The 21,472-nt window shown below is 38.0% G+C and overlaps 1 protein-coding gene and 1 long non-coding RNA gene across 2 annotated transcripts; one reads left to right on the top strand and one right to left on the bottom strand.

Annotated features, from left to right (window-relative positions):
* The first annotated feature begins 254 nt into the window (after positions 1–254).
* LOC118813597 lies at positions 255–21,139 on the top strand. Its single transcript, XR_005007657.1, has 2 exons — positions 255–413; positions 20,783–21,139. It is a non-coding gene; the product is annotated as an uncharacterized LOC118813597 (long non-coding RNA).
* On the bottom strand, positions 953–14,352 carry LOC118813596 (protein SFI1 homolog). Its single transcript, XM_036579020.1, has 9 exons — positions 14,243–14,352; positions 12,808–13,081; positions 10,467–10,584; positions 7,574–7,718; positions 5,207–5,420; positions 4,893–5,002; positions 3,634–3,757; positions 2,770–2,880; positions 953–1,847 (listed from the first exon to the last, which is right to left on the bottom strand). Exons 1-9 carry the CDS (start codon positions 14,281–14,283, stop codon positions 1,767–1,769), a joined length of 1,218 nt encoding a protein of 405 aa, XP_036434913.1. The 5' UTR covers positions 14,284–14,352; the 3' UTR covers positions 953–1,766.
* Positions 21,140–21,472: the final 333 nt, after the last annotated feature.

Genomic DNA, 21,472 nt, shown 5'->3' with positions numbered 1-21,472 from the left:
GCTACTTATTTCTATGTAGTTGCTATATGTTGGTGGTGGTTGTTGTTGTTCACGGAATCTCTGTAATTGGTCAAAGTCTTTTAAAATGATATATGCAGTTGTTCAGTGTTCTAGAAGTACTGGCAATATCTATGATACACCCAGAAAGTAATATCAAAACATAATTTAGCAAGATACGGATTGCCCAATCTTTTTCACTCCTGAGCAAAGCCAAGTATTTATCAACACTTGTCCTATGGGGTTGGGCTGACCGGGCAGATTGCTCTGTTTGGGGAGAACATTGGCAGAGAGAGAATACATGTCAGGTCAATGCTCAGAACTAGGACTTGGCTTGGCTGTTATTAAATAACTTTAAACAAGTATCCAGCTAAATCCATTTGGATCAGCTCTTTGACAGCATAGTTTAAAATATCGTAAGTATCATCCTTCTTTAATTGACTTCACTTCTCTGCACTGCATTGCTACACAGTATATGCAAATCTGTTTGGGTTTGTAACTAATCGCATGGCTTGTCAGAACATCACCCTTGGGAACTGATTGCTTGCCAACCACTATAGAAATGTTTTTTGTCAGTTGATGTGCTACAGCAAAAAATGTGGCTACTTTACTTATTGCTGTATGCTAAAGCTTGCATACATATAAATACATATATAAGTAAACATGGGTCAAGTACGCTTACCATTACATGTATCATATTGATATCTCATGCTTTAAAGGAGATATCAATATTAAAAGACAAAAATGACAGTGGCATATTTTCTTTCCGTTGAGCAAAATATACCAATAAAGAAAGATATGGTGATCATTAAGAAGAAAAAGAAAGAACTATTATTATGGCAAAAGTCAACAAACAGTCAGTACAGTATTGAAGTGTTGAAAACGATTCCAGGGCTGGTTAATGCTTCTTTCTTTATATCATTACTGATTATAGTGAAAAAAATCTATTCTGGCTTTAATTAGAGTTTTAAAATGTGACAGCTACATGTTCTCTCAAAGCTCTTTTTCAACTTGCCTATGTAATTTTTTTACAATCAGAAATTTGCAAAATAGTGGGAGGGTCATGTCATCTCCAACATTTCCTAAATAGCTGTATTTACTCCAAACTTCTGAAATCTTTAATCACTGTACCATTTATTAGTAAATACAATAGCTCAATATGTGCTTTATTTAAACTTTTTTTTTTAGTATTTGGAATGTTCCCCTTTCACCCCTGAGACAGTAAACCCGAGCTGGCATGAGTTTCTCCACTGTACGTGTCATACGGTTCCATTACTACTCAGGAAAGTGTCATAGAGATATGAATTACTGCTAATGACACAGAGAACCTTACATAAACGCAGCCCCACGTTTCATTAGGCAACCCCAAAGCAGACGCAAGAGGTTATTTATAGATATAATACAAGCCCCCAGACACGTTTAGCCAGGCCTTGACCATGAGGAAACCCCTTAAGAGCCATTTATGTATCTGAGCTTTCTGAAGGCTGGGGGCTGCTTGGCCATGAAAGATTCAGCCGAAGCTTGCACTCTAGGTTTCTTGTCATAAGGACAGGGAGTTCTTCTTGGAAGGAATGAAAGTGAGTCCTGTAAGGACGTGTAGGATTTAATATAGCTGCCACTTGTTTTATTTAAAGGGTAGAGTTTGCAGTTGTATCTTTTGCAGTGATATTAAGGGTTAAAGTTTAAACAGCTCTGTAGCTTCCAGGAGGTTTAATGAGAGTGTCAAGTTAACCGCAGTCCAGAATGTTCTGCCACTCTTGGCCAGTCAGTCACATGGAGTAGGAGCGAGTTGGAGCTCTGCTGGGCAGGAAGCCTAAGACCAAGGCCCGCTGCCACCATAAACGAAAAGCCTGCCGTTAAAACACAGTGAAAGCACACATAACTAAAACAGTCCTGATAAAAACTATAGTTCATTTTTACATATTTTATTCTATCTAGGTATTCTGTCAACTTATTTGCATTAGTATCACTGCTTCTGAAATATGAGGCATTCTGCATATATTAATTAAAATTTCATTGTTGATGCTATTTAATTCTTTCACTTGCAACTCTCTCATTTTAGCTCTGTTCAGATCCACAACTCTGTGCATCTAAAAATTTCTTAAAGCTACACTATGTAAGTTTTGCAGATTTGAAAATGCATGCAATGTGTGGAAAAACGTTTTATAACATGGGATGTGCTTCGAAACCCTTCCCTGAGAGGGTGAATTTGATGATTGTGAGCACATTAAAAGAGAATTCAAAAAGAACGTAGAAAAAAAACTTCATAAAGAACATGTCTTCCTAGGATGTAAGTGAATGATATTATTGTCATTTTATCTTCATCAGTGTAATGTTGATTTTGAGACCTAAACATCATACCAGACCTTTTTTGAGCCTGTGCATGTAACATTAATACATAAAGATGTATGATGTGGTCCAAAAAACGTATGCAATATCTGACTCGACACCTCTGTTAGTGTGTTTTTTGGACTCTGTAATTCTACTCCTTTCGATTTATACAAGAGCATCTTACATAGTACATCTTTTTTTTTTTTAATAAACACAGAGTCCACCCTTACTGCAGCTTAACATTTGGCTGTAGTCTTCTCTTTTGAAACAGAGTTGATAAATATTTCATAAAAATTTGGAAAACCAATGAGACTAATCAATCTGTACTGTACATGTAGGCTAAAGTACATCAAGCTATCAATGCTTCCTTAATTGTCAGGTAGTATCATGATGTAACAGGTCATGTTTTGCAAGAAAAAGCTAAAAAGGTGTAGTGTTTACCTTCAACAGCAGGGATCTATTGAGGCTGGCAGTGTAGGCAGCAACCACTTTGTTCCTGATGCGCCTCTTTCTCCAGGTGAGCCATGCTCTCTGTAGCACTTTATGTTCATGCTGGAGAAACAAAAGAACATGTAGGATTTGCCTCAGCGACCCTTGCGCTGATTTTATTTCTGTGGCCCATGATTATGAACAGACAATGTAAGGTAGGATATTCTTAATTCATCCACTGTCAGGTCACAGCTTTGTCACATCAACTAAAAAAACTAATTAAAAACTGAGCACAAAAATTTTTATTCAATCCAGTTAATTCTGACTTATTAAGCTTTGTAATAAAACATGCAAGTGGTAAGTGTCTTTTTAGCACTGACAATAGCCACAATATGCTCAGAAAAGCATATTGTGGTGTACTGTGACATCATTTATAATGATATGATAATGTCAAATTGCCCAACCTTACTAATAAAGCTGCTGTGCCAACTCATGGGCCGATTAAGGGCTGCATGACAAGAGCAAAGTACTAGTGTTGAGACTGTACTGCTACATATTGCGATTATAATGCACCTAAGATAAAAATGCACTGAATCAATAATGTGCATTTTGACCATAATTAACTAATTTATCTTTGTTATATTTGTTATATATTATGTTATATTATTGGTCAAGCATTGGTCAAGATGGTCACAACACAGCAAAAAAAAACAAAACAAAAAACAAACAATGAGTAATTGCAAAGGCCAATAACAATTAAGAAACATACAGCCCTAATTTGGACTTGTGGCAATGACTGAAATGATAATAATATCAACAATAATGACTGAAAAAGATTATTTCCTTCTTTATAATAGTAATAGAGATAGAAGTCACTTGTTGTGAGTAGAGTAGCGAGACAGCAGTCTGGCTCTTCCAGGAGGCCCAGTGCAGACAAGTTAGTTCCCTCTGTTCTCTCCGCTCCACTGCTCTATAACGCCAGCGTCTCAGCCACTTAGCCCTGTCACAGTACAGACACAGTACAGTGCACACCAACATAGGCAAATGAGCAGAAACTTCCACTTTCCACCAAACTTCACGCTATCAAAATAAGGAGTCTGCAGTATCTTACCGATGAGATAAACTGGAGCAAATGGCTAATTCTGGGTCATTAACTTTTTTCCCTTATGCCCAGTTTGGCATTAAAAGGCTGGCGAATGCTGCCCAAGCTACGGCTGGGTGCGTTTAATGTTCTGCCAGCAAGCAGATATGCCAAGTACAAGAATTAAGTAGCAATAAAAAAAAAGAAAGTAAGATGTGCTTGGATAGAGCAGCAGCATCTGAAAACATTACAAACAGGAAGCCCTTAACAGTGCCTAGCCTAGCAACTTCAGTTTGCCTGGATTGGAGTGTAAACTTTGACAGTCCTCATTAACTGAATATAAATGCCTTTTAGACACTGGGCTATGATTTCATTGAGAAAAAAAATGTAAAAATTTAGACTTAATTGCCCAGTAGCAGATCCTCCCCACTCCTGTCAGGAGAAATGTTTGGCCAGATTTCTGTCTAGACAGTTTCCTCCAATTACCCATATTATGAAGAGCTGATCTGACAGGTGATTACACAAACACTGCATGTGTGCATCTGTGTGCACAAGGGACATTATGTGCAATAAAAAAGACATAACATATACTGTAACTCAGATTGACTAGTACACTGTTGGCTCACTTTGTGTGAAATATTCTGACTCTGTTGAGCTGCTAGCGAGCAATGATGGGGGAAAGGGGATTGGTGTGACCTATCTAAAAAACAGCCATGGCGACATATAATGGACATCACAACTGTAGCTTTCTTGATATCAAAAATAATGTACAACAGCCACAATAAAAATAGCATTTAAACATAATAAAAGCTTTTTCATGTATGTTGACTTTCTCACTGACCTACAAAGAATCTGATTCAATTCCAGTTTTGTAAATCATATATTTTTCCATTAAAATATATACCATATTACTAAGGGAACTTCGAAAAAAAAATCTAAACACATTAAACCAGTTGTATTGTAGGATAGTTATATTGTAGTTTGCATTAGATCACATTACAACAGCTTTTATTTGTCAGCACGGCTGTGAATATCATTTTAGAGAAGAAACTACCTCCATCTTGTCTGAAGCAGCCTCTCTGACTGTCTTCTCTGCACTTCCTGAACCCAAAGAGAAAAAAACTTCTCACTAAGGTGTAGATCACGCTGCTTCTGGGCCATTATCTGTTAGGAGAAAGGTGATGAAAGTGGAGAAGGAGAAGAAGGAGGAAGCCAATGAAACATTGCTGCTCTGGAGGTTTTAACACTAGGCCTTAGAATTTTGTGACAGAGATTTTCCTCTGACACCTTTGCACAAGAACCTCTGAAGTAACTACTATGTGTGCTACAACCTAACGAAACCTGAAAATTATGAAAAACCCCTGGTACCTCACGGTGCCATGCTTGGAACACAGCCTTTAGAAGCCTTTCTCTGTCTGCCTCCCTCACCCGCCGTGCAAGGGACTGCACAGCCTTATGGGATGCTGCAGCCCACCTCCAAGTTCTTAAAGCTGATTGGATTTGAAATTGCTGTAGCTGCACCTCAGCAGCCTGACACTTCTGCTTTGTCTCCACAGCAGCAGCCCTCCATGCGCAGAACGACCTGGATGAAAATCATGACTCAGAGTCAAAACAGCACTGATTTACAGCGACTGCTGTGAACACAGTTTTCTTCTTACCCTAAATGTAGTTGATCAGCCAAGTCATGCTTGGTATCTAAAGATTGCTTCTTTAGGTTTGCGCTGGAACTACAAGGCTAATGCAGCTAACAAGAAACGGAAGCTAATACCTTAAACAAGGTATATGCCAGTACATCTTAATAGTCACATTTACAAAATCAATAATTAATCATAATTAAATTAATAAGTAGTCTTATATTAACCTGCTTATGTGGTGTCAAAATCATTAATTTATCTTTTAAGCTGCTTATCTGTGCTGGAGGCAGTCCTAGCGTATATTGAGTGGAAGGCGGGAAACACCCTGGACAGGTCGACAGTCACAGGGCAGACATACACATACACACTTAGGGGCAAATTGGTGTCTCCACACACAAAAGATCCTCGTCCCCCAGCCAGGGAATCGAACCCAAGCTCTTCTTGCTGTGAGGCAACAGCGCTACCCAATGTTACTGGTATCGTTAAGTATCAACAATAGCTAAGTAACTTAAGTAACTATATCTCCTTTTTCTATGGTTTAATAAGCTGGAACAAAGAAGAAAGAATCAGCAGTGCCACATTCAAAAAATACCGCAGTGATAATAATGCAATGATTTTTATTCAACATTTTACACAATGTGCTGCACTAAATCTGAACTATGACTAAGACTAATTATGCCCTCTTTGTAATGAAACATGCATACAATGTTCTAAAAGTACCAATGATATCCACAATATACTCAGAAAAGCATTTTGTGACATAATTTATCACGATGAATATTGTCATATTGACTTTGCAAACCCCTAGAATCAGCCCATTCTGCTGATAAAGTTCAACAAACAGCACTAGGAGCTCAACCAACTCACAAGAGCTGAAGCTCTGCAGCAGTACTGTGTGTGAGCGCTTGTGTGCTGGAGCTCGAGGCTCTGCTTCAGCTCATAGTTCTGAGCATTAAAATGAGCAAACAAAGTCCTGGAGCAAACACGAGCTCTAATGCGAAAGACAACATTAGTATCTACTAACTTGACACATTTTTTTAATGTGTCATTAAATTTGTATAACTTGTATGAAAAGGCCTTAAGGTTTTGTTGCCCCCACTGCTGCAAATGTAGACTCGCATATGGAAAGATGGACATATGGGTTTATATATTTGAAATACGTGTCAAATACCATGCACTTTATGCAGAAATACATTTAAAACACTAAAATGTATTTCAAAATATAGTCCCATATTAACCAAATATATTTTAAAATGCATTTATATTAAAATGTATGGGGTAAAATTAAATGTGTGTAAATAATTTATCAAAGACATTTGAAAATGTATGAAAATAGCCAAAATACTTGTCTACTTTGCTTTACTGTTTGGAATAACTTTTCAAGTATTAGCAAATAAACCTTTAACATGGCAAAAGCAAGGTAGGTAGGTATTGATTTACTGTGAAAATGCAGTTTGAAGATTTGATATCTTGTTTATTTAATTTGACATGCATTTTGTGTGAGCGCTCTTACCAAATACACACAATGGTTAAAGCAAAGTACAATGCAAATAACAAATAAGTCATACCATTCATTCAGTTCATGTTCATTTAGTATGCAAATTATATATATCTATATATCTCTATATATATATATATATATATATATATATATATATATATATACACTTCATATGAGCTGTTGAAGATATTCTAAATTATATCTGTAATATAGCCATAGTTTTAAATAATTAAAATAAACAAGCAATGCTCATTGATGAAGTGCTTAGCAAATGATTTTATTATTCAATTGTCAGTGGTTCACTGTCTCCCAGTGCAAAAAAAAATCATTAAACATTACATTATTCAAAACATTACATTATGCAAAACATTATGATTTCACCTAGGAGTTTCATCTACTGTACTAAAGGCCAATAAGTGCTATAAAGAGGCTCTTTTCAGGAACACTGTATTTACACTAAAGTTTCAAGGACACAATATCACTGCTAAGAGCTGATAGACTGATAAGGGCTTGGTTGTTAAACATTACCTGCAGCCTGCACTACTTATGCATACTGAACAATTGTGAATGTGAGGGTGGCCTATATAGTGTAGTGCTTACCTGTGTAAAAGACCTTTTTGGCTGTTGAAACAGGCCACCTGATGCTGTCGGTATGCTTTAACCCATTGATGGAATAACATACACACTCGCCTGCCTTCCAACCAGAGACGCACAGCTTCTTCCATCTGCCTGCAGCCTTTATGCTCTGAAACAGAGAGAAACAGTGTTATACTCATTACATTACAAATGCCTGTGAAAGCAAAGCACTGATTTGCCATTTTAATAGGAGCATCTACACTCACTGAGCACTTTATTAGGAACACCTACTTATTCATGCGATTATCTAATCAGCCAATTGTGTGGCAGCAGTGCATGAAATCATGCAGATAAGGATCAGCAGCTTCAGGTAATGTTCACATCAACCATCCGAATGGGGAAAAATGTGATCTTAGTGATTTTGACCATGATATGAATGTTTGTGCTAGATGAGCTCGTTTGAGTATTTCTATCTCCTGGGATTTTCATGGACAACAGTCTCTAAAGTTCACTCAGAATGGTGCAATAAAGAAAAAACATCCAGTGAGCAGCAGTTCTGTGGATGGAAACGCCTTGTTGATGCCAAAACTGGTTTGAGCTGACAGAAAGAATACAGTAACACAACCACTTTGTATAATTGCTGTGACAATGGTGTGGGAAATCTCACTCTGCACTTTAGGCTTGTTATTTCCAGTCAGTCATTGCTTGAATGCCACAGCCTATTAGAGTGTTGTTGCTGACCATGTGCATCCCTTCATGGCCACAATTAATCATCTTCTAATGGCTACTTTCAGCATGATAATGCTCCATGTCACAAGGCAAAAGCCATCTCAAGCTGGTTTCATGAACATGACAATGAGTTTGGTGCTCTTCAGTGGCCTTCCCAGTCACTGGCTCTAAATCCAATAGAACACCTTTGGGATGTGGAACAGGAGATTTGTAGCATGAGAGTGTAGCTGCCTGAAAAATCTGCAGGAATTGCGAGATGCAATCATGTCAACACGGATCTCAACCTCAAAGGAATGTTTCCAACATCTTGTGAAATCCATGCAATGAAGAATGGAGGCTGTTTTGAGAGCAAAGGGAGGCCCTAGCCAGTATTAACACTGTGTTCCTAATAAAGTGCTGGGTGGACAGGAATTTGTGCCAAATTGAAAAGCAGTCACTACAGTGGAAAAACCTGACCTGTAAAGCACACATGACATTGCTTTTCCATAGTGGCATGCAGAATATGTGCCAAAGTAAAAAAACAAAACCTTACCTTACTTCACTAAAAGCCAATACATGAGCAGTACTTTAAACAGATTTGCCTCATTGAAATGCAATTGTAACGATCAAAACAGTGAAATATAATACACATGACATTATTTTTACATAGGTGACATGCTAAAAAAAACAAAAAGCAAAAGATCCATTATACTGGTTTAAGATTGTTTGAAGTACTGCAAGGTGGAAGGCAATAGATGTGCCTTCAGTACATTTCAAGGTGAATTGTATTCAGCTCTGAAATGAATTCAGAGAGGTCAAGCAAAGTGAAAACAATGTAACAGAGGTTTTGTTTTTCATTTTGGCATGTATTCTGCATGTTACTATGGAAACGTGGTGTCATGTGTGCATTACTTCATGTTTTTTCACTGCAGTGACACTTTGTACCTATGCTTACTGGACTTTTTTATCAGCTACACCTTCCATGACAATTTAAAGGAAAACCAACATTAAGTGTCTAAGTAAGATGTTGGGCCATCACGAGTCATTCTCATCCTTAGTGACCCCTCGTGGTTTATCATAGGATGATTTGCAGTGCCCCTTTCCTCTATGTAGACAAGTGGAAAAATGCCCATCACAGCTTAAAAGAGCCATAGGACGTCCTCACTATAGGGTCCAATCATTCAGACCTGTACTGTTCTCTTGGTGTACATCACACATGACCTCACCCCCTTGTGAGGAATATGGTGAAGTATGACTCATCAGACCAGATCACTTTTTTCCACATCCCTGTAAACTATTGCCTGTATTTGTGGATGGACTGCTTTTATTTGTACAACCTGATCACTGTCACTTGACTGAACAGTTTTTCTTACTCGTCGTCACTGAATGTGCACTTTTGACCGCAGTTTCCAGATCTATTTTCTGATTTCCATATATTTAAATGCACATATCATTTACTTACTGGTCCTGTTGAAACACTAAGCAGTTGAGCAGTTATTCTGACTGAAGCTCCTGACATCTGCTCCCCAATAATGGACCCCCTTTCAAAGTCATTTAGATCTTTTCCTCTTGCCATCCAAAACTGAGGTCAACTGGGTCTGCTCAGCATTTTTATACTTTTACAGAATGGCAGGATGTTAACTGCTTAATTCTATCATGCAGAACACTTATCTGCAAGCATCTGCAGTTCTTATGTTTCTCCACTCATTTTTTCATGGAGAAAGCAGTGAGACAGAACCTTGTATTAAGAGAATATGCTGGCTTGTCTAAGCATGCCAAAGTCTTTTCTAGGTTCATGTCCGATATTGCAAAGACAAGGGAAATCTAAGCCTCTGTAGGGGTTTATGCTAGTTGTCTAAAGGCCAATTCTATCACAGATCAGTGGAAAATGACGTGAACCTGAGCAGGGCCTGTATTCTAAATCTAGATCAGTTACCACAGGCTAATAGCCGTGGTGAACAGTAACCCTACTCTGAAAGTCTTTGTGTATGCAGCCTTGGGCTTCAGTCGTTCTAAATGAAAAGGGTACAGTGTAGCAGTGATCTTACTTATTTTAACACTAGCAGTATCTTTCATAGCAACAGCTGTGCAGAACCACATCAGCTAGAACGCTGCTTGCTATTACTGTACTGTTTAAATCGGTATGTCAGTGTAATGCCTGTACTTACGGAGAATTATGACAAGTAACTATGACTACTACTGGTTTTACCTTTAGCCCATGATGACCAAGATGTTAGAATTAGCCGTGCTGCTTCTTTCTGCCTCTGAGCATGAAACTGGTTGGCTGTTCTAAGTGCATCTCTCTGCTGTGTCCAACACACATAACACTGCAAAAGAAAACATGCAGTATGACTTACACAACCACAACACCTCATATTTACAGAGTACAACAGTCTTTACTTCTTCAGCCTTCCTTTAATGGCATTTTCAAATTGGGTAAACTGGTACTTGTTTATCTTATCACCGGCAATGAAGTCAAGTTCAAGACCCGTTCAGAGTCCACTGCAATATATTTCACATCATAATGTGTCATCATTTATAGATGACCTAATGGTGAATTCACAGGCATAGATCAAGGCTTTGCTTGGGTTACATTGTATGTTAAAGTTTGAAATATTTGTCTGACCCTCATGCTCCGGGTTCGGACGATATTTCCCAGATATGTGTCGGACTCAGGTTGGGTTTAAATTTAAGCTTAAAATGGTTTTTAATCCGGCATGCTGGAGTCACAAACTTGTGAATTTTCCGAGATACATGAGGTCCACGCCTGTGAGATAATGGATGTGTGGAAAATGAAGCTGCATATTATGGAATGATTATCCAGACTAATACACTTTAGCACTACTCGATGAATAAATTTGCAAAACAGTGTGGCCAACATTTCATTTATTGTATAGTAATATTTTCTAAATATTTTATATAATCTGCCCTGTGATGGACTGGCGACCTGTCCAGGATGTATCCTGCCTTCCGCCCAATGACAGCTGGGATAGAGAAAAGAAAACTCTGCTTATGTACAGTGTAGCTGTGGCTAACAACAGTTGAAAAATAAAGCACCATGACTTGTGTGAAAGCTGTGTGTCTTTTAATAGCTGTGATCGCTACAATATATTATATTTCTTCATAATCTAATACTGGCTGTTATTGTTGCTATGCTGGACTTTATCTAGCACTATCCTGTCAGGTTTTATTCAGCACTTTGGGTGATGATGGGCCAATTTGTGCCAGTTTTGGACAAAATTTTGTTTTCCTCCTGTCAGTTTCAGGCTTGAAAGTTGTATGGGCTAGTGTCAGGTTCAGACTCAAAACATGATAATGTGATTCAGGTTAGGTGAGCTTCAAGGTGCTTTCATCTTTGGACTTTTCAGTTTGGTCCGACCAAAACAGCAGGTGTGAAAGGTGCCTCGAACCACGGTCTGGACCAAAGGACCAATATTTGGTCTGACCAAAAGAGGTTGTACCAGATGGGATCAAACTAAACCATGGTCTGGTTCATTTGCAGTATGAAAACATTGAATGGTTTGGACTTTTAGACCATAAAACTTGGAGAAGTTTGGAGAAGTAGCACATGGGGGGGAGGAGGAGACAAAATATTAAACTGTAATTTGCTCCAGTGAAAAACCAATGACGATATAACTTTTGCATGACGAGGATGTTTATTTGGCGAATTCGAACTAGTCTCAAGTACTTCACTTGAATTTGGTGCTACTGGTAGTAATTCCAACAATATTAATAGTACAACGGCAATGAAATTAATCTATTCATTGATTTTTCTTCATTCAGACGGAAAAGGCTACCTGTTGAATTGACAACACAATGATGCAAAAGCTAAATTGCAATGTGAAACCAAAACTAACCAGATCAAACGCATACAATGTAACAAAAACGCAAACCTTGGATCAGACTTTCAGGTATGAAAATGCCCATTAGGCAGAAAGTTCTCAGACTAAATTCGAGTTTGGTCAGAAATTTCAGGCCTGTTTAAAGCTCTACTTTTAAACTGAATCTACACAATTTTCCTTTTACCCTAAATGTAGTAGATTAGCCAAGATGCTTGGTGCCCAAAGTTTGCTTCTTCAGTTTTGCACTAGAGCTAAGAGGCTAATGTATTTAATAAGTAATGGAAGCGTGTAGCCCATCAGTTCGCATTGTCAACACTGCATGCTAAAATAGATAGATAGATGTTGTATCTATATCTATCTATATCTAATGAAGGTAACAAGTAATAGAAGCTTATACCCCATCAATTAGCACTGTAAATACTGCATGCTTAAATCAGTTGCCACAAACTTCTTTTGAGTTTTTAAATAATCTCAAATAGACTTTCTTATGTGGTTTATGACACTGTATAACTGCTGTTATCTATAAAATTGGACAAAAGTACATTGCATATTTGGAGCATTTCATGAAAGTATTTATTTAACTTTAAAAAGAAATTTAATTTGCCTCTCCACTGAAGAAGCATTTAGGTGAAAGTTTTCTCAGTGGTCAGGAAGCCAAGAGTTAAAAGTGCAAGGAGCAGGTACTGAATATAATGTGAGAATCTCAACCTTTTGCAGTAAAGCTGTGTTGATTGTCTTGGCTGTGCTGCGTTGTGTGGTGGCTGCTCTCCAGCACTTAAAGATTTGTGCTGTCAGTCTGCTGTGATGGAGATTGAGGCGGTCTTCAAGGACACACTGCTTGTTCTGGGTCTGAATCAGCACCCTCCTCCACAGGCTGAAGCAGGAGCCCATCATCCTGAGCTCAATACTGTACTGGAAGCAGGCCTCACTGTATCGCATTCTCTGGGCTGACACTGTGTGAATGTGCCAGGCCAGCAGCAGTCTGGGAAAAGAAGACCAGCTTGTAAATTGTAATATATATATTAGATAGTATATATGTTATATAGCATATAAGTCATCAAATTAGAGAATTATTATATATTTAAAAACAAGTGTCTTTCAAAAATATTCCTGAGAAATCTAATGTAAAATAGTAAGTGACAGACCTATGGGGTGTAATGTGCCATTAAAAATACATGTTCTGGACTCGGAGAACCTCTGTGCTGTCAGTGACAGCAAAGACATTTTCAGTTTTTAAAGTGGCAGCAAAAGTCCTATTATGTTTGCTGATTACTGTTGGACTGTTCCTACTAGGTAACGTTATTACACTTTGTATTTTAATGTAAATGTATGTTTTCTTGTGATTTTGTTGTTTTGTTTCATTCAAGTCATTTTTCAGGAGATATTTCTGAGGGTCAGATATAAGATAATCAACTCGCTTAAGAAAGGGGAAAGTCAAAGGAAAATGATTGAACAACTGGAGTTTCCAAAAATGATTAAAAACACAGAGAAAAAGAAACTCTATCAAGAGGCTACTGAGAAAAGGAAACAGACAAAAAAGAAAACAAAAAAATATTTGCACTTGAACACCGAAACTAGATATCTGAGATGAGGAGTACACTGTTAGAAACAATATACTGTGCAGGTACATTTTTCATTCATCAAGGTACAAAAAATGTAAATGTACCCTCAAAAGGTACAACAGTGGTTTTAAGGTCCAATTGTGTACCTTAAATAAGTCTTTCCCAGGTGAACAGTACATATTACTAAGGGTACTGAGATGGACTGCCCCAGTGACAGTTTCGTAACTTTTTTCGGGCTTTTTTATTAGACTGATGAATCTAAATTTGTAATTGGGATTACTTGGGTTGTGAGAAGCAGAAAATGCAACCAACTTCTAAGACTGAAGTTTAGAGTTGTGGAAGAATATCCCTGGAGATTTCTTTGAAAAACTGAAAGCAAGATTCCTGAAAAAGGGAGGAGTGGACACTAAACACTCAACATTTTACATTATATTTAGTTCTTGAGGCTTCTGTGTAACGTTCTGTTAAATATATGTTTTCTGCTTTTTCCCTGAAACTAAAAAAAATGGCATAATGGCTATTTTAACTGGAAATGAAATAAATTAAAGGGTGGTGAGTTCTGTAAGTTGTACTAATTCTACCTCCTTCTCTGTTTCTGTGCATGATGTTCTCTGCTCTTCATGCTCAGTCTGACCGCTCTAATCCAGTATACGAATGTATGGGTCAGCTTCAGTTTCTGGACGTTGTGTACTCGCTCTTTCTCCACTCTGCCTCGCAAGATGTGCTGTTGCCAAATGCGTAGAGCTATCCGTGCTGTCTCCCTTCTTTTCCTCTTCATGTCCAGTTCTCTTCTCCATTTCTGCAGGCTATGGGTCAGCACATGCTGGTCTCGATGTCTTGCAGCTCGCTGTAACCATGTAAACACTGTCCACTTGCTGATCAGTGTGCGAAGATGCTGCTTTTGGGAGTGATTGTGAAGGAAGCGTTGTTTCCACAGGGAGAAGGTGCTTTGCTGTAGCCTTTGAAATCTGAATTCTTGGAGCTCTTGTGAGATGCAGCGCAGCTTTCTGTTTTTCTCAGACACACAAAGCCACTTAGAAAAGCATCTGGGGAGACGAAGACAGAAACAGGCCAAAAGCATTCGTACCCTTCCACTTTTTAAAAAAATTTCCTCCAAACTAAGTTAAAACTTTAAAAAAAGTTTTTTTTATTTCGCATTTAAAAGAACATGAACATTATTTTTGTTTATGACTTAACATATTGTTTTAATAATAAAACAAATGAAATTAGCATGGACAAAAATCCTGGGACCCTTGGCCTGATATTTCATAGCATGGCCTTTGGAAACAAAATTGCAATCGAGCCGTTTCTGTATCTGTAAATGTGATTTACGCAAGTCTCAACTGGTAGTTTGGCCCACTTTTCTTATGTAAACTACTCCAGTGGATGTTTTGGGTCATTATCCTGTTGGAGGACCCATGACCCATGACTGCGACACAGCTTTCTGACACTGGGCTGTATGTTTCACTCCAAAACACCTTGACAATCTTCCTAATTTCAAAGTGCCTTGCACAGATTAAAGGCACCCAATGCCAACAAAGCAATACCAAAACTTTTGTGAGCATTTGAGAAATATCATGGAAGGAAGGCACGGTGTTGTTTTCTTTTTTTTTGGTGTAATTTACCAAAAAGCTCAGATTTTTTATTCATTTATTCAAAGGATGATATCCCAGAAAGACAGTGGCTTTCCAATATGGGATGCTGCCCACAGTCCCATGGGCTTTAAACTTTTTAATAATGTTGGCAACAGTGTTCACAGGAATTTCAAGATTTTTGGAGATCATCTTTTAGCCTTTACATTGACCATGTTTAGCTATGACCTTCTTTCTAATCTTCTTAAACAACTCTCTGCTTTTCCTTCTCTTTTCCATGTTTAGTGTGATGCATACAGTGAAACTAAACGGCAGAGTGGGTGCATTACTACATTTAAACTGACTGAGCGATTATATAATTGAAGACACAGGTAATACTAATTAGAAGAAACAGTTTACTTAATATTTTGTCACAATACAAGAATTTCTTATGATCTACATTATAAGCAACAAATCAGCTGTTTTCCTAGCTTTTTATTTTGTTCCACTGCAATCAAAAGTCATGAATGTATGAATGACAAAAATAGTTGCATGCCTTATGTTTGTGTATTACTTGGTGTGTCGCATTATAAGAAAAAAAAGGTTGTTTGTTGAAAAATGTGGACAGACTGTGTGAAATAAGGACAAAATTACTTGATAGAACATTTAGGTGAGTCTTGCCATTTATATATGGTAAATTATGAAATCATTTTTATGCCTATAAGACATATGAGCCACCACAGCTAATTAAGAGTGAAGCTATGGCAGCGTAATGGCTGTGGTCTGAAGTCCCAAAATAAGATCAGTATTTGACTACATTCTAGCCAAGTGGTAAACAGTGTGAAATTGATTACTCTGTGAATAGTTTGATAGTACAGACCTGCAGAGTAGAGCTCTCTGATAAAACTGTTGGGCTCTCTTTAAATTTTCCACTGCTTGCTGCCAGACGAGAACAGTTCTTCTCTTCAAGGCTCTTTCTCTCTCCTCTATGAACGCACACAGGTGGACGTGCATGCGACACCTGTCTAGGCCACACATTTACAGCACATTACAGCAACCTTATACACCACTTTTCTTAAAGCCATAGTTATGATGTACATTATCAAATGTACATCATTTTCCATTTTTGCCATAAATGTTCAACCAAATCAACCAAGACATTCTGCACTGGAGATAATGTACTGTAAGGCTAACGTTGCTAACAAGTGATAATAGGACTCTAATAGGACTGCGGCTATAGAATATTTTCCAATGTTTTATTGAATATTATCTCCAACATTTGTTAATGTGACTTGAAATACTACAAGCTAATTTAAAAACATCATTAATAAACAATTGCTGTCATAAATAATAGAATAAAATGCTATTGTGGGGGATTCCACCCAACCTGGCAACCCTGGAAACCCTTGGAAAGGTCAGTAAAGAGGAAATAGTGTCTTTTTAACACCTAAAACCACTTAAAACTGAAAACAGCTTTTGGTCAGCTGAACTTGTCAGATCCACACCTAACTCATCTGCTAAAGTCAGTACCAGAGTTCGGGTTTTTGTGACACTGTATCTTTTTCATTTAGTTCGGTTGGTTTTACACTGCAATGGCTAAAGAGTACCAAATTATACATACGTTCACTAAATGGTCAGACATTTAGCAGAGATACAAGCGCTCTTTTCCTCTCATATTTACCACCATTTGAGCCAAAGAGAGTCCTACTTTGCATTAAATTACAGAGATGATTGATGTCTACATCAAAACAATAATAATAGGACTTACTTGCTTCTTTATGATTGGATTGTTAATTTGAATTGAATAACCAATTAGGTCACTGATGCAATATGCTCTGCGATCCAAGAGCCAAAACTAAAGCCATTGTTTCGCTATTATTTCACTGCTCGTCGGTCGTTTTTAGCAGGAAGAACGATACAAGTTTCTGCCAAGTTAAAACAGGCAGATTATGCAGACAGTGCAGTGTTGAAAGCGTGCACTGATGCTGAATTCCCTTGTTTGGTGTAAACCATCAAAAAAATGCCAGCTGAACTAGAATTTGTTTGGAAGCGAACCAAGACCTGAGATTTACACCTGTCAAAACAAACTGGAAAGTCAAATTGAAAAACAAATTGTGAGAAGTCCGCTAGATCTGCAGCAGCAGGTGTGAAAGTGTCCATAGACACTTCTACATGACTAAGTTTTTAAGCCACTCAAAAAATGCCTTACCCAAGCATGTGTTAAACTGCATCTTAACGTCTGGTGCAGACTGTGTTCTGGATGGACGGCTTGTCAGCCATCAGGCTGTTGTTTACTCTTGGAAATAAAGGCAGTGGAGAGCAGTAGGAAAAGTATTTGGACTGCACTGAGCAATTAAACTCAACAATATTCACTCAAATTAGAGACCAAATACAGATATTTATGAACGGAGTCTTGACAGTCCAACCTCTGACTACTGCCAAAATATCACCACCGCTTTGACAGGAAAGCACCATTTGACTGACAAGAAGACTGAAAAAAGTCAAAATATAAGTCACTGTTTTCGTACGATGAGAAGGCAGATTATCTCACTCTCTTTAAATGAGTTGCTTCTGTGTGCTACTGGTTACTCGCAAGCATTTTACTTCACTAAACTGATAAAAACTGATGCACAGATGCGCATGTTTTCATAAAATGCCTACATAGAAAAACCAGCATATGTTGTGTTGTGGATGCTGGGATGCTGGTCAACCAGCATGACCATGTTGGGTGACCAGCTAAACCAGCACCAGACCAGCATAAACCAGCTTAGCCCAGCTTAGAACAGCATGGAATTCATCAACAGGGTGTGTAAAAGTACAAGTTATTCTAATTGCTTTTCCAATTTCAATACTTTAAAATACTTTAACAATCTAACTCATCAAATTTTATTAAATATTCACTGCAGCCCTATAGATCACTAATTAGCATTGTGCTAGCATGCACAAACCTGCACTACTTGCTTCAGACAGAGTTTTGTTGTTAAATAATTTCAAATAAACATGCTTATGTGGTTTCTAGCACTGTATGACATACTGCTCATTTCTATATAAATGGTAACATTGCTAAAAACAGGAGCAGGAGCAATGATTTTTTAACAGAATGTCACACAGTGCCGGAAAGTAAAAACACAAACTTCAAAAATTTCAAACACATGAATGACTACATATAGTGCAAGGGGAAATTGTGCAAATGTGCTTTTCCACTGAAATTTGGAAATTTGGAATAAAAAAGCTAACTACATCAATATAGTGTATTTGTGTTACTGGTTGTGCAACATTCATTAACTTGCAGTATTTGAACTTTGAGTCTGGATATGTGGGTGTGTGTGGCTGACTCACTGTGTGTGTATTCTCTCCAGCACCGCAGCATGTGTTTGGCTTTCAGGCGGAATGTGTGTTTGGCTCTGCTACTGGCAAGCTGCTGTTGAGTCCAGCCGCTTCTCCACTGAGAGAAAGCAGCGCTGCAGAGCCTGTGCTGCACAAAGGACAGAGCTACAGTCTGTCTCTCCTTATGGCACTGCGCACACATCTGCCATGCAGCGAACACCCTGGAGTACACATACACACACACACACACACACAAACACACACACACAAACACACAAACACACACACAGAGACAGAGCAATTTTAAAGTTGCTTTAATATGTTAAAGTTAAAGTTGCTTTAATATGTTCAAATTCATTTTATGGGTCCATCATTAAAGGTGAATGCCACCCACTTTCTGACATTTCTGCATGATTAAATGGTTAAGATGTAAACAAAGTCATTCAGAGTGGTTTGTTGTGAAATGCTCTGTTCTTGATAAACCAACTCAGGATTGGTCGCAGCAGTCGTGATAGGAATGTGAAATCTGAAACGATGTCCCTAAAAGCTCCCTCACAGGAAGTTATTACATGAAATCATTACAAATAAGCAGGCTGAGACACTGTTTTACCATAGTCTGTGGTTAAAAACAAGCTTTTGGTTTACATATTTTCTAAAAGTCAGTCAGGGTGGAGTGGTACACTTCTTTTTTCAGATTTAACACTACTTCATCATTAACAACATTACCTATAAAAAACAAAATGTTTGGGGGTTCACTGGTCATTTTGGATAGTAAATAAGTGGCTATATTTGCATTGTAGACATCGTGACCCCTAATTCTTATCACCACCATTGCTAAAGAACCTGCATCCGTAAGTCTCTCTACAATTAACCATTTCACAACAAAGCACTCTGAACGACTTTGTTTTCTCAATGATTGAATTAGACAGATTTATTTATTATTTCTCAAACAGGAACCAACTTATTTTATGTACTGTGAGTTTGAAAGTACCACCAGATTTAAACGCCCAATCATGGCTTGGGTTGGTGTGGGAGAGGAAGGGGGGGTTATAGGTGTATTTAAAAATGAGAGGGAGGCTACATATGATGACTATGTGTGTTTTATTGTTCAATCTGTACAATGTTTTGCAGCAAATTCTATCGTAAAACTTCATTCAGTATATACAAGACTGAATATTAGGGTTTGGGCAACAGAGCAATGTAGTTGGATATTGGCGATTACTGACAAACAAGCCAAATATGAGGATTCAAAGGAAATAACTGCTGTGTTGGGAAAGAGAACTAACAGAAGACTACAAAAACACTTCGCTAAATAATATTAAATAATATTGACAAATATTTGTTTATTTTATTTTATGAATTATTGCTGGGCATTAATAAGACATTAGGCTACAGTAGAGTAAATTTTCCACTGACCTAGCTGGGGGTTTCCCAGAGTCGGTGACATAACCACTGATGAAAATTCTAAACACTGAGGGTCCTGATGGTTCAGATGAGTTGTAAAATTATAAAATTTGAATTCTTTATCAAAGGAGTAATCATGAGGGCTTTGGCTACACCGAAGGAGTGTGCCTTGTTGGACGTGGCTTTGGAACTCACTCATTTAGAGCACGTGTAGCAGTCTGGAGTTTCTCCAGCAGAGGGAGCTATTAGCATGCTTCGCTTTTGTGTGCATCATTTAAAGAGAGGAAACAGGAATTCACAAGTTTGCTGTAACATTTTCAAACCAAGAGGTGAAATAGTTTCCCAGAAATATTCAGTGAATCAATATATATTATTCTGCATTTTATACAATATACAGTATTTCAATAAAAATTCTGACTAAATTAGTCATGAATATAAGCTCAAAACAGCACAGAAAGTAGGTTTAAGCTGCAGCAGACGATGTGTATGTATGTTTACAGGCAGGGATATGGGTGGGGGTGGGGAGGGCCTGTTTGGGGGGTTGCAATATTATCAATAATCCTGATTTTTCAAAAATAAAGTATCGTCCTCATTTTTTTAGATATCGTCTACTAAAGGCCTACTAAATGTTTTGAACCCTAATTAAACAATGCCATGCTAAAAAAAGAATACCATGTGAATGGCCAGCAATCTGCAGTATAGTCACATAGGTCATGAAATACTGCGCAGCCTAACAGCGTGCCCATACCCAGCTGCTGTAATATGTAACCCTTCCTTCATCCAGTGTGTAATGTAATTCTCTACTGCTTACTTCCTCAGTAGCATGCGGGTACAGAATGCACTGATGGAGTTGTGCTGTCTCCTACGTGCTGTCCATGTTGAGAAAGCCCAGCTGAGGAGACGTCTCTCCACCCTCCGCTCCACCTGTTCCAGCCTGCTCTTCAGAACAAAAACTGCCTGCAGCCATTCACACCCAGAGTCACGTTTACTACCGACACCCAGGACTACATTTGAGCACGAGACTGTAATATTTGAATCATGTTTGTGTTTTGCCTTTAGTGCATATGATGAAAGAAACTGTCTGAAGAAGAACGTGACTCTAAATAGCCAGATAGTAACTGAAACACTGTGAAAAGACTGCAGTACAGTCTAATAAAGTGTATTAAAGTGCCCACATCTGACATGCTTCTTGTATTTCACGACATTTTGTATTGCAATTAATTTTTACCTAACTATTTTTCTATGGAAAGCAATTGGTGACCAACTGAATAGCAATCTCTACAGTGGAAAAAAGTGAAATGCAATGCATGATATCACTTTTCCATAGTGAAATGCAGAATATGTGACAAATTAAAAACTTAACCCCTATTACATTGTTTTCATATCACATAATGTCAGAATATTTCCAATTTTTGTGCCATTTGTTTATGTCGGGTTCAGTGTGTAATGGTCTTTACTGTGCCTTTATGACTGATATGCAATTGAACTCTGTTCTTATTGGCTGGCCTG

Source organism: Colossoma macropomum, unplaced genomic scaffold (assembly GCF_904425465.1).
Source record: "Colossoma macropomum unplaced genomic scaffold, Colossoma_macropomum, whole genome shotgun sequence".
NCBI lineage: Eukaryota > Metazoa > Chordata > Actinopteri > Characiformes > Serrasalmidae > Colossoma > Colossoma macropomum.
The sequence above is the reverse complement of the archived record's forward strand: the minus strand, read 5'-3'. Positions and strand labels throughout refer to the sequence as shown.

Bases quoted from the DNA above. Each gene is read 5' to 3' on its own strand.
- LOC118813596 (XM_036579020.1), bottom strand. From the start codon at position 14,283: ATGAAGAGCAGAGAACATCATGCACAGAAACAGAGAAGGAG. The intron at 5,003-5,206 runs GTACCAGGGGTT...TTCTCCTAACAG, and splicing joins TCCAAGCATGGCACCGTGAG to ATAATGGCCCAGAAGCAGCG. The intron at 3,758-4,892 runs GTAGTTTCTTCT...GTACTGTGACAG, and splicing joins CTGCTTCAGACAAGATGGAG to GGCTAAGTGGCTGAGACGCT.